General features: G+C 39.0%; 1 protein-coding gene across 1 annotated transcript in view; it reads left to right on the top strand.

Moving 5' to 3' along the window:
• The window catches only part of LOC109478691 (unconventional myosin-X-like), a 64061-nt gene that overhangs the window by 4305 nt on the left and 46025 nt on the right, over positions 1–13731 (top strand). The window contains 4 exon segments of the mRNA XM_019780359.1: positions 8346–8507; positions 10702–10892; positions 11746–11880; positions 12514–12638. Coding sequence (XP_019635918.1) covers positions 8346–8507; positions 10702–10892; positions 11746–11880; positions 12514–12638 — 613 coding nt within the window.

The raw sequence follows: 13731 nt of genomic DNA, 5'->3' as shown, positions 1-13731 counted from the left end.
CACTCCTCTGGCCAATGGATACTGCCTTGCCACCGTATGATCTGCTTGGAGATTAACAAGCATGTAGGTAATGTGAGAGTGAAGTGTGTGCCAATTGGGTAGGTGTAAAATGATTGTTTTGGTGCATGCAGCAACATTAGCACCTGATAGTATCATTTACAAGTTCAAGTGCTTTCATAATCAATCTTAAAGGCATGTCTAGTGAATGGAATTGAAAATGTGAAGTTCTATATTTTCATGTCAAATGCATTGAAGAAACAGGATGTTATCAAATGTTATTTTCATCAAAGATAGAAAGATAATAATAGCATTACTGAATGAACAACTTGCATTCAACATGGAAAATGTATTTTTGCCAAGTTTGAAATCGGAAGCTTTTCAGATGATGGTGCACAAGTGCATTTAGTTGATTGACAGATCATTCTATGGTCATCTGAGCCGTTGATATAAATATATGATATGGTGTGTTGACAATTTTAGCAGCATTATTGCATTTTTTTCTAAACTACATGGCCAATACAAAGTAGTCATGGCCAAGAAAATCAGTCGATCTTATTGGAATGATAAGTGATGGAGAAATTACAGTTTCATGGTTGTCAGTCATTATGGGATGTGAAGTGCTCTCTCACTTTTTAAAACCTTCAGATTTAATTTTCCTGTTACAGTCTTTACAGAGCACGCATTGTTGTCTGTTGTAGTTCAAATTTCTACTTTTCCAGCTGTTACACCTTTGGTTTGTCAAAGGATACTGGAGACAGGGTTAAAATCAATGTTAGACAAACAGAGTCAAGATAATTGTGAAAGATATGTGGGTTTCAAAATAATATTGTATTTCACTCATATAAAGTATAGCCATTCAGGTCTATAGTGGTAGATCTGAAATTTTGTGGTTCTTCTAGCTTTAAACTCTGCCATCACAAAAGTGCTGTGTGTAGACAGATGACATATCCTTTTGGTATTGAACGTGCCTACCCATAGGATTACAAGTACAAAACTGTGGCCAACAGGGTTATCCTGCACAAAGCATGCTTTTGTGGTGATGCATCTAAATCCAACCCAATGGGACAGAATGTGGGCAAGGGACATTGTGGGACACGCCCTTAGTCCTGAGGTCATGTTTCAGATCCATAGTTTGGGCATGACATTGACAGTTTGGGAATTGAAAAGGGGAACATTGAGGGATAAACCATTTAACTTGTGGTAAGGATAGAGAGAGGAAGGTAGAATAATAACTACTGGCTTTTATTTCTAAATTAAAGTGATCTGCCCTTTCTCTCTTTAAAACAAATTAAATTTAATATTACATTATCTTCCCCTAATTAGCAAGGAAGGAAAGATGGTCCCTACAATGTGAAATGAGTAGGAATCTAAAAATGTCCTTTTTCCCATAGCATTATTTGATGTTCTATCACTCGCCTGGCCATAGGGTACAGCTTTGGGTGAGCCATGAAAACTCCCATTCAAGTACCTGTATTGTTTATAGATGTGTAAATGTTCATACTAAAATAGCTATTTATTATAACTGACAGATAGTCTATGATATGGATTAAGTCTATGTGCACCATTCAAATAGACAGTCATTTCTGTCGGGAAGGATGTCTTGGTAAGTTAATCCAAGGACATTGTGATGGAAGCTTCTTGGTTTATCCTGATGGGTAAATCAGACAGTGAGTGAGTTCAGTTTTGCCAGCTGTGAAAAATTTTTGTCTCCCTTCTCACAAGCATCCCAAATGTTAATGACATTTTGGTAGCATGTTGGTGAATGCAGAGCCACAACTTAGGTCTGAGAGGGTAGTGACAGCCAGACATGTAAGTCTTCAAAACTGTTTTCACAGAAAAAATGTGTTTAAAATGCAAGATACACTGTGGGTAGTGTTGTATTAAACTCTATATAACAATGATTGAACCTCACTAATTAGCCAGAATATAACTGTTTGTTAAAACTTACGATATTTGATATACATTTGTATGGTATCAAAAATCATGACTAAATAGATAATGGAATATTGTAGCCTACTAGTATTTGTTGTCACAAAGGCTGGTATCATACTGTGAATACTATCAACACAGCCAGGGACACTAGTAGGAAGACATGTTCTAAATTTAGACTAAATCCATTTGTCTGTGAAATTGAAATTGGTCATGGTTACAGTCCAGTTCCCACTGGACCAGACCACCTCTAAGATCCAGTTTCCTGGACTAATCTCTCTTGCAAACTGGCCTGTATTACATCAGGGTTCTCACCAGAAATTTTTCACAGCGTAGGGGTCAGGTACAGAAGGACAACTTTCCATAGTGCAAGCCATGCATGGAATCCCATAGACATGACCACAGTAAGGGGTCTGGTATTCTCCCAAAAAATAAAATCAAAAGCTCATAACCCTCTGATATATAACTTCCTTGCTCTTTGAGGGATAAATTTGGTGTATTTCATCTTGAATAGCTTCATTCTTAAGACAAATTTTAATTTTTGAAGGGTCACAGGGTTCTCCCCAAAAAGAATTACCCCTACACTGGTTGAAAGACAGCATAGGGGGCTAAATCACAGAATAGGGGGTCCAAATCACAATGTAGAGGCCCCTATGCTGAAGTATCCTGGTGTGGAGAACACTGGTACATAATCCTATGCATATCCTCTCTAGTAGTTGCCAACATTGGTTCTGTAGTGTAGGGATGTGGTCAGGACACAACTGTGTGAGGTCACTGATGAATTGGTTTGCTCAGAAAGCATGAAGAAAGGAAATGATAGTCCTTAGTCATGTTTTGCAAAGGAAGATATCTGGTTTTGATTTTACTCCTGCAAATAGACACTGTCTGGAAACATTACTCACTAGAGTTCCCCGATCTCATACCTTCGCCAAATGATGTTAATCTTTATGACTGACAAATTATAGATTAGATTATTCCCCGGCCCCCTGATTTAAGAAATAGGAACCTAATTTTCATGAATTATATCATTTTATCATAATCTCAACCAAAAGACAGTCTTATATTAACAAACAATGCATTCTAGCATTTCCTAATAAATTATGCAAATGAGGTCCTGATTTGAATAAATTATGTTTAATGATGTTCACCTCAACTAAACTTTCAAATACCACAAGTATGAAATTCCAGGCAGTTATCATTACATAATTATAAAACTTTCTCATTAATTATGCAAATTAAGTCATTATTAACATAATCAATATCTTCCTGTGTTTCTCTCGTTGTCAATTACCATTGTCACAAGCTTCAATTGTCCTATCATGGAATGCAGCTGATTTATAGAATTTCCCCATAAATTATGTAAATTACATCCATATTTGCATAATTGTCACATAATTATATTAAACATCACGCAAGCTACCTACATACCAAAAATCACGACGATCCGTCAAACGGTTCTTGAGTTATCCTCTTTTGAATAATTTCAAGAATATATCCCTGCAGTTCCAGAGCAAGCCACTAGGGGGCCCAAACTCACGTCACTTCTTCCCCAGCACGAGAGCTACCTACCATCCAAATTTCATCACCATAGCATGTCTAGATCATGAGATATCAAAACCGGAAGTTCAGCTGCAGTACCATAACAAGCCGCTAGGGGGCCCAAAATCTAATCATTTTGAGGTCTCATCAAGACCTACCCACCTACCAAGTATCAAAATAATCCATCAAGGCCTTCTCAAGTTATCGTGTTTACAGACAGACAGACAGACAGACACACACACACACACACACATACACGAACGCCCCTGAAAACATAACCTTCTTGGCGAAGGTAAATATATGTTACCAGACATGTTCAACAGTCTCAATTTGACTGTTGTCTGTAAAAAGTTAGTCTTTGAATCATGTCTAGAAAAAATATTTTGAGAGCTGCCCCAGCAAAGCATACAGAGTAACTTGGGTGTGTAAAGATAAAGTGTGAAAAAATGCCAATGTCAGGGGTATTGCTTTACCGTGATAAGATCTTGAAAGAGCAGGGGGGAATATATGAGGTGACAACTTCCTCCCAAATGTGGTAATTAGCTTAGCAAGATCATGGCCTCCACTGAAAGTCAAGGCAATTCTCAATGTCAGTGTTCATCTCAGTTATATCCAGCCAGAGCAGATGGAATCTAACCTCCCAGTCAGAAGGGATCATGTCCTGTAAGATCTCCCTTCCACATATCGATCCCCACATGTCTTCAGTACATGTTATATGTTTCACACCAATAGAGGATTTGTATAAATTGCACCAAGGGTAGTAACAATAGATTGGTGGATAAATCAGCTTACAAGTAAGGATTTTTCTTCCTCTTGAAGGCTGATAGGGTGTTTGCAGTGGGAAGATTTGTTCAGTGCTTTTCAGGTAAATTTAGGAGGTCTAAGTTTATGTGGTTGAGTATGTGACTGTCATGTGAATAGTATTTTTTGCCTGCATGTATCATATCACTGAAACATCTGACTTGGTCAGCTGCATTTTAAGTGTCATCAGGAATTCAATATCATTTTGGTTGCTGCAATAAATTACAATCTTTCTATTGTTAAATGTAGAGGAAGGTGTGGCCTTTCATAAAAACTTCCATGCATGAAAAAATTGCTTTTTAACCTGTAACAGTCTATATGTACCATGAAGATGTCATTTTTAAGAAATTTCAGCATAGCATAACATAAAATGAATAGATTCATGTACTTTTGAATGTTTGATATTCTTACCCCCCCCCCCCACTTTTGTTTATTATTCTTCCACATTATTCTTCCATTGTTACTGACTGTGTTTTTGTAGAGGTCAGTGCCCTGAGATGTGTTGTTTTCCTGGAGCTATTGTCTAGACACCACGGTATGAATAGCAGGAATGGTACAGTAGCAGCCATCAGACAACCTTGTGTTGATCTACGTTGACACATGACATTTGACTGACTGAACCAGGAAAGACATTCCTTACTGCCTACATTTGGCCTTGTTGAGTCATTATGTCAACAAAGGGATCTATTGTTATCCGTTGATGCACATTCCAGTATGATAAAACCAACATATTTTGAATATAAAACATGAAATAAAACTGTACAGCAAATGTTATCTACCATGGAAACACCGTAAAAGCTGTATTATGTCAGACATGATGTTGCCATCATAAGTTGTCATTTGACATTGACCCAAATGCCTATTGTGATATAGACTGGAGTCTGTCAGAGGTATTACTAATTGACCCATCCAAACCAGAGTTGACAGGCCCTGAAGACAGCCCTTTGGTCCCACCCACCATTTCCTATATGCCCTTTCAACTCACATTGTCCTGATACACAGGGGAATTGTTCAGTCCCTATCATCATCATTATCATGTATCATTACTTGGCAATGTCCCAAATATTGGATTCTTTGTTATCCTGTAATGCAAAATCATGTCATTCACTCCCAGTAAAATGAGTTTGTTAGTTTCTTGGTCTTTGTACTTGTTGGATTCAATTTGAACATACCATAGCCCAGTTGCAGATGCTCCTAGATAATGTCATTTTGATGGATTGAGTAGATGGAAACAGATCTACTTTCATGATTCACTCAGACTCCTACATGCATTTGTCAGCAAAGCTGTTCTGTACTTCTGTGTATCTGACAGGCCAGTTTTTTAATGCAATATTTCAATAACAGAACTATCTTCTTCCTACTTTTGCTTTCGACAATGATTCTTCATTGTTGTCATATGATGATTTGAAACCAGTAGTAACACGTGTCATCTGGTTTGATTGAACAGATAATTTATCTTGTCCTTTGCTACTGTGCTCAGCTTTGCCGACTTAATTGAGAGCTGTCAAAACAAACAAGTTTGCCCACTATTAATGTATAGGCAAATCCCCTTTCTTTTGTGTCTGTAATGAGGTTAATGACAGAGGTTGTAAAACAACTTCCTTTCAGACGGCCCACATCATTTCAGACACAGCAGGTGTCAATCTACATTTGGTTTAGAGATGTAAATGCTGGCCCTCGGTTTTCCAGTGGTTCCTTTGAACAGACGGGTGGTTCCAAGGAAGACAATGGCGTGTTTTCCTTTGTATTTCCCCCTCCCACGTAGATACAAGTCATGCTTATTTCCCTATGACTAGGATTTTCCTGTCGTAATGCACACAAGAGAATGCAAACTTTTGCGAGGGCTGTTTTTCTGAATCCTATCTGACCCTAATTTCCAGAGACAATAGGACTTTTTTTTAAAAGTCACCACTGTAAACCATGCTTTACACTTGGTGTACCCTTGAAACACTTGATTTTCACAAGTCTGAAAGTCCTTTTCCTGAAAAAGAACTTCCTGTGCAAAGCAAAGACACTGTTTATAGACACTGAAACCACTGTATACATATTTATCCATAGTGTTGACAAGCTTGTGCCTTATTGCCAAATACAAATACATTTGTAACTGCATATGTAGAACTAACACTAATTCACAGAGAATACAAGATAGAAGATTAAGCAAGCCATTCACATTTAAGATTTAAGGAGAAAATCTGTCTGGCTTTATTCTTTAAGAATTGTACTTGACAAAAGTCTGTAAGTGTTACGTGGGTTTCTTTGTTTACTTTTCCTGTTTGCCTTGCGATAGGCTCTTGACTCACTGCGGTGTGGGTTCAGGAAGTTTCCTCGTGCAGGAAAATACTGGTCATACTTCCCTAGCCCCTTGTCTTCCTGTCTTTGTTGGACTGGGATGCCTCTCTTGGCTTCTGATGAAAAGTTTTACTTCGGTATCATGACTCTCAACAAGATACTGTAGATATTTGTGGCATGTTTGTTTAGTTTACACGCTTTTCCGTCTTTGTTGTTGGAGATATATTGGGTTTCTTCATTGTAAGGACTCAAATTTGTCTCCAAATGTTCCAGCTCGATCACAATCAGTATACAAAATGGATAGCTGAGAATATGGTTGGTAATGATCATGTTATGGTTATTATTTATGGTTGTCAATCTTACCATTTCTGTATTTTTCTTTGTGTCTGAGAAGTTTTAAGTTGATTTCAGCTAGATGGCAGATAATAACTACAACAGTACACCGTTGCTTACATATTTTGTGGACACTTGAAGGAAATACCTAAAATAGCTTTGGAACCGGATGAAATGTAATGTATTCTGACAAAGACATCCATTGCTCTGCCCACTTTTTGGTAAGTGCTTTTTAGACTCTCTGATAGAAAACTTTTGATATAGACATTTTGATTTATGTATTAGTAATGACTTGACCTTATTGTAAGGTCATCCAACTCTTGACATGTCCCATAGAAGTCCTTTGTCAGGTTGACAACAATGCTTGATAATATGCAAGGGTTGTTTATCACCTCTAGTGCACCTTTCAATGTTGATCCAAAAGTAACTAATGTAGCATTATCAAATTCAAACAAAACAAATCCCAAAGGGCATTTGGCCTACAAAAATTACATCAAAATACAATCTATATAATAGATGTGATAAGTTCACAATCTTGTACCTGAGTATTCATGAGAAGAACACATTGGGAGTCAAAGGAATAAACCTAACCCTACTTGTATCCATTCTTGCCTTAGGACAAGATTTTTACCTAAATCCTATCCCTCTGTAGCAAGGAAGCACAGCACTGAAGTTAATTCATACCATGTTCTTAAACTGAAAACATAACAGACTTGTTTTGTCTATAGTAAAACACACCACATCCACCCCTGTCTGACTAGATTTGTCATACAGCACAGTGTTGTGGTCCGAGTCCTTTAGAAATCCATCAATGGTTACCACCTACATGGTGTATCGATCACCCAGCAGTAACATGTATGTTATCACATGCATTAGCACTATCTGTCCACCCTACCCTCAGTACTTTGCTCTGTCAGTACATTTTGTACGTACAGACAGCGGTCATGTCTATTTCACATTCCTACGAGATGGATGCTATCAAGATTAGGTCTGACATGACCTTGGGAGAAGTGAATCTGATACCCACAGTGTCTTGGCATGATGGAGAGCAGGAATCAGGACTCATTTGAATTTTCCCCAGGGGCAGTGAGAGCTGGCTTAGACCTGTCTGTCTTCTCTGCTAGTCAGAAGCCTGATTGAGAAGCGACATTTAGATGTGCAGACTGGGTTGTGAGCCAGCGAACTTCTGCGCTGTTTTATAGATTGGATGCTTTATTGCTGTATTAACAGTTATGCAGCATGGATGGCTTATCAGGTGTCAAGTTCACGTATTTACAGCAAGTTCAAAGGCAGACCTGTTCTTTTAACCAGGTGATTTGTATCATATATGTTTCCAGTCAATTTGTATTGTTGCCAACAATGCTTGGCAGTCCTCTTGTTAACCTTTAGTGTGTGATTGTGAGCTTTGATAGACATTTTCACTTATTGTATTCCGTGTTTTATTGCTGCTACAGAGTGTGACCTACCCACTGAGTGCCTTAACCCACGACCTTGTGCGACCTATGCAAGAGGACAACATGGCGGACAGCGTGGAGGACATGGCGAACCTGAGTGACCTGAACGAGGGGTCGATCCTGGAGAACATCAGGCTCAGATACGTCGGAAACAGGATATACGTACGTAACCATCGCAGAAACTACTGTGGATCTGTACAGCTGTGAATGTGATGCTAACTCTGTCTTCTTTCCCATCAGTGACTTATGGAACATCACTACAATTTATTCTGATTTTCTTTCTTTAACCTTCTTCCTGCAATGGTGGTCATTTGGCACCAGCTTTCTATTGCTTTAGAATTAGGAAAAAGAATAACCTCTATCTGTATGACCTCCTTTCTTTAGATTTTCAGCTTCCACAAAAGATAATTTCGAAAGCTATCTTTGGTAGTCCACCCAAACTGTTACATTAGATTCTACAGCATTTAAAATTCTCCCAGCTGTAGCACATACTTTACTTTACTTCAGTAGTACATCTATGCACCAAATCTGTAAAGTGTAATGGTTACGTTGTGAATAATCCTATCTGGCCCAACACTGTTCAGTGCAGCTGTTATCTTCAAACATTCAGACTGTTAAACTTTTGAATTCTCTAAACAGCAATATAAATGTCAGACAAGTGAGTGTATATGGAAGACAACAGCTGCCGATGTTGTGGGTTGAATTTAAACCACCCTGTGTGTGACCCTTCCATGTACCTGGGGGCAGTACTGTGTGCTTCCTCCCTCCCTGACTGATTCCTATTAGAGACAGGTTTAGCGGATATCAAAGGGGGAGTGATCACTGCTCCCAGATATTAACTCTGCTTCTCTCAGAGTCAGAAAACAAAGTCACCTATCCATTTTGCATTCTCTGTAGCATCCTTGTGACATTGTGATCTTGCAAAGACAAGAAGTAACAGTATGTAACAGTACATCAGTTGAGGTTGGATAGAAAGTTCTCCATTTTTACAGTGTAATACAATGTCATGACAGACTTGGGGCTTTTGAATGTTTTTGCCCTCCCACCTTGCTATTCAAACTCAGTGTCACCTCCACACACAAGGTCTTCACCGACCGCTGGAGTGTGTCAAACTGACACAATGTACTAACAGGAGGCTGGCAGAGTCAAATAAACAATCTAAAGCCTATCTGAATGTCAAGGTAAAGTGTCAGGTGTGTTGAGGTAAGAGATAGGAGGCCTTTTTGCTGAAACAAAGACCGTGTATGAAGGAGTTATTCAAATAAGGTGAGGATGATAAGAAACACTTGTCACAGGCTGAGGGATGTGTGAACTCTAAAAGCAACAAACTTGAGAGATGTATTGTATTGTTTGGTGGTTGTAGTAGATGCTTGGGTAGTAGTACCTAATCTATCAAGTGTGAAAGTTTGATGATGACACATTTTGAAAACTTCTTCATCATCTGATAAGTGACTAATAATCAGCAATCAAGTCTTTGGAAGCAAATAACCATTAATTGCCTGAAACATGGTACAAAAATATGTTAACCAAGCTGCATGCTTATAGGTCACTATATACTAATTGTAAAGGCACATTTATTGTTGTTAATTGGTGTCAGACATTAAAAGCCTTGGATTGAGCATATCAAGGATTTTTTTCAACAAGATTTGACCTTCAAGTTTCCTAGACCAGAAACTCAATACCATGGAATTAAGCCATTACCCTGAACTTTAGGTAGAATGATACTCTATTCTAACTCAAGCATGAAATGCTACCATCGCTCATCCTTTTTCAGCCTAGAGGCCATTGGCTCCAAAACTACTGGAGATGGTTGCCTGATTTTTTTCAGCAAAGCATAATCCTGTCTCTTGAAGTTCTCTCACAGAAAATGTCGCCAGCTTATACAAGAAGGAACTGTTTTGGATCAACCGATTTAGTACTTATCCATAGCTCAGTGATCTACAAAGGCCCAGACCAGGTTTAACCTTGACATGTGGGTGACATGTCTTACTTATAACAGTGGCAGCCTTGCTGCCAGATTAGGTCTGCCCTATCACAACCCACTCTCAATGTCTGCCGGAAAAGTCTGTTGTGTTTCTTGGAATGACAAGAAATAATCCTTATAGCGGTGCCAAAACAAAAAAGCTGACAAAATTGAAACAATGCATTCTTTGGGTACAGGTTTCTGTTTCATTGTTGTTTTTATTTATTTATCATCAGACAAAATTGTTATGTTTTTACAGAATGCACAGACTTGTATTTAAAAAATTCCCATAATCCAAATATTGTTCAGATGTACCTCCAGAGCTACAAGAAGAATTGCCAAATTATTTCATGCAACTAACTTATGTATATGTATTTTTTTAAATCATTACAGACATACATAGGACATATCCTATGTGCAGTGAACCCCTACAAGCCAATAGAGGACCTGTACAGTAAAGGATGTATCCAGGCCTACAAGAAGAAGCACATTGGTGACCTCCCTCCTCACATCTTTGCCATTGCTAATGAGTGTTACTATGCCATGTGGAAAGCAGGAGGGGCGAACCAGTGTATTCTCATCAGGTAGGTTATCACTATATTATTATACTAAGAAGAATGGTATTACACACAGACGATACTGTAAATCACTTTATGTTTACAGTAGCAAAAGTTTGCAGTCTGAGAAAAATGCACATGCTCACAGAACTTTTGCAGTGGAGGCAGGTTTAAAAAAAGGAAGCAAATTATTTGTTCACAGTAATGATAAGTTTGTGGTAAAGAAGTGACAGCGAAAAATCATGATTTTCAGTAGTAATTACACTGGGTAAGATGCATCAATATGCAACATAATTTTAATTGTGACCAGATTCAAATAGATTGAATATGAAACACAAAACCTCACTTCCGTTAGTAAATCTACTCCATCCTTCAATCACCGTGTTTTTAATCTACTCAAGATTTCCCAGAGAACAGGTGTCAGGGACCCCCCAGCATTCTGCCTCAAATTAACTTTAAGATATCTGAGTACGATTAAAGACAACTGAATGTGATTTCACAATCTAAATTCATAAAAACATCTGATGCTGCGTCATACATTTTCATAATTACTGGCAGCTGACATGGTTGATACATTGTACAATACTGTGGTGCAGTACCGCTTATGGAGTTAGATGGCGCTGCTGTGCTAGGCATGTGAATGTATAATCAATGGGAATTTTGGTCAAGACATTATTGGTAAGATGAATACATGTATATATCAACTAGATCTTTTGTTGTTTCTAAGAAAATCCCCATTGTTTTCTATCCACTTTATTGATTGAACAATAGCAATGCCTTAGATTCTAATCAGCACAGGTGGACATGAAGCATTAGAAGTTTGTTTTTGAATGAACTGAGTGAAGAGAACAGGTCTAACTTTCTGTTTCTCCATGTGTAGTGGAGAGAGTGGAGCAGGGAAGACAGAGAGCACCAAGTTCATCCTACAGTTCCTGTCTGAGATGAGCCAGGTGTCAGGAGGGTCTGGAGAAGGGAGCACAGACACCAGTGTGGAGCAGGCTATCTTACAGAGCAGGTACTCCATAAACCCCCATGGGATTCACAAGGATTGTGGGGGAACTGCTAATAATATTGTTTCAATTATTTTCACTCTTGATGCATATTAATACACTTTCATTTGTTCTCCATTTTTTGCACCTGCCTCCTTACACTATAGTAAAATGTCCCAAATTGACCTTCCTTCAGTGCTTATTTTTCAGACTCTTAATTTAGCAACATTGATTGATACTATTATGTCATAGATGCAGATTTTCTGCCTATCAAACCATCATTTTCAATAAGAGCAGAATCTGTTTTCTTTCTTACTAGACATAGGATAAACCTTGGTGCCAGCAATCAGTTCCTCCACTTTGCCTGAGACTTTATGACTCTGTAGGATGAGCTCTTGAGTCTGACCTTCAATCAAAATCTGGCCCTGTCTCTACAAGATCTTTGTGAAGCTTTAGGAGCTGATTACTTGTATTACTGAATACTACATCCCAATACCATGTCTCAAGTATGGGTGGTAAAAAATGGATCCAGCTGTTTTCATAGAACCCATATTCTTTTTAGAACTAGTACTGTAAGATCATTAGTTTGTGTTGAATTCATGCTATAGTCTTGTGTCTCACACTAACTATATTTACTTCCTGACATTGTTTTTCAACAGTCCTATCATGGAGGCATTTGGCAATGCCAAGACAGTCTACAATAACAATAGCAGCAGATTCGGCAAGTTCATTCAGCTGCAGTTCAACGAGAAGGGCAGCATTACAGGGGGCAGGATTCAGGACTGTATCCTTTGTACACACCAACGCTCAGCATAATGATCAACTTAGGATATATCAGTGAAGATTATGATATTTTGTAGTCATCTAGCCTAATTTTGTCATGATTGGGGACTGTACGATATTTACCGGGGGGGAGGGCTGGTGCACTGGAGGGGAGGGCCATTGAAAAAAATTTTGGCCTGGGGGGAGGGCCATGGAAAAAAATTTTGAGCCGGGGGGAGGGCCATCGAAAAAAAAAATCGGCCTGGGGGGGAGGGCCACCGAAAAACTTTTGTAAAATATGGTGTCGCGTAGTACCGAATTACAAGAAATACGCCGTAAATTCCCGAATATAGTACGCACTTTTTACATTTTTCAAAATCCCAGAAGTGTCTCGGGCCGTCGCCAAAGTCGCGGTGCGTACGTACTTTATTTGAGTTTTCCGCCGACAAATCCGTGGACGACCCAGGAATATAGCGGAACACCGGCAAGGGGAGCTTGGAACATCGATCGTCTATAGCATGTTTAGATAAGAATATTGACGAGTGGAAATAAAGTTAAACTTCAATAAATGAACATATTTCCTGTGACTATCGTCGATATTGACACCAAGTTTCGGTAAAAGAAGAAGTCAAATCACCCACGGTAAGAAAATGTAGGTCTCTGGCAATGACCGGCCCGGACCGGATCACCAACACTCCGAAGCTGGATCCAAATCTGTGCGTTTCACCGCACTTGCCTTACCTTTCGATGCGGTGGTGACGTCTTGCAAGTCGGCTGCAGCCGGCGGTGAAAAACAAGCCCGAACTTGAAACGTTTCCCGCTACGTTACCATACAATCACGTAGTACACGGCATAAATCTAGTTTTTAACCATTTTAAATTTGTTTGGAACGACGAACTGACTTTAAGACATACATACTACATGTTCACTGTGGTACCGGCCATGCGTAGAAGGGGTGCGTACTTAATTCGAGTTTTTCCATTTTACGTTTCAGACGGGAATATTTGTCTCCCACCAGCCCCAAATCGGGGGTGCGTACTTTAATCGGGATGCGTACTTCATTCGGGAATTTACGGAGGGAGAAAGAGACATGGACTGGAAAAATGGGGGGGAGG

The sequence above is a fragment of the Branchiostoma belcheri genome, unplaced genomic scaffold (assembly GCF_001625305.1).
Source record: "Branchiostoma belcheri isolate BF01 breed outbred unplaced genomic scaffold, Haploidv18h27 scaffold45, whole genome shotgun sequence".
NCBI classification, from domain to species: Eukaryota; Metazoa; Chordata; class Leptocardii; order Amphioxiformes; family Branchiostomatidae; genus Branchiostoma; species Branchiostoma belcheri.
The sequence above is the reverse complement of the archived record's forward strand: the minus strand, read 5'-3'. Positions and strand labels throughout refer to the sequence as shown.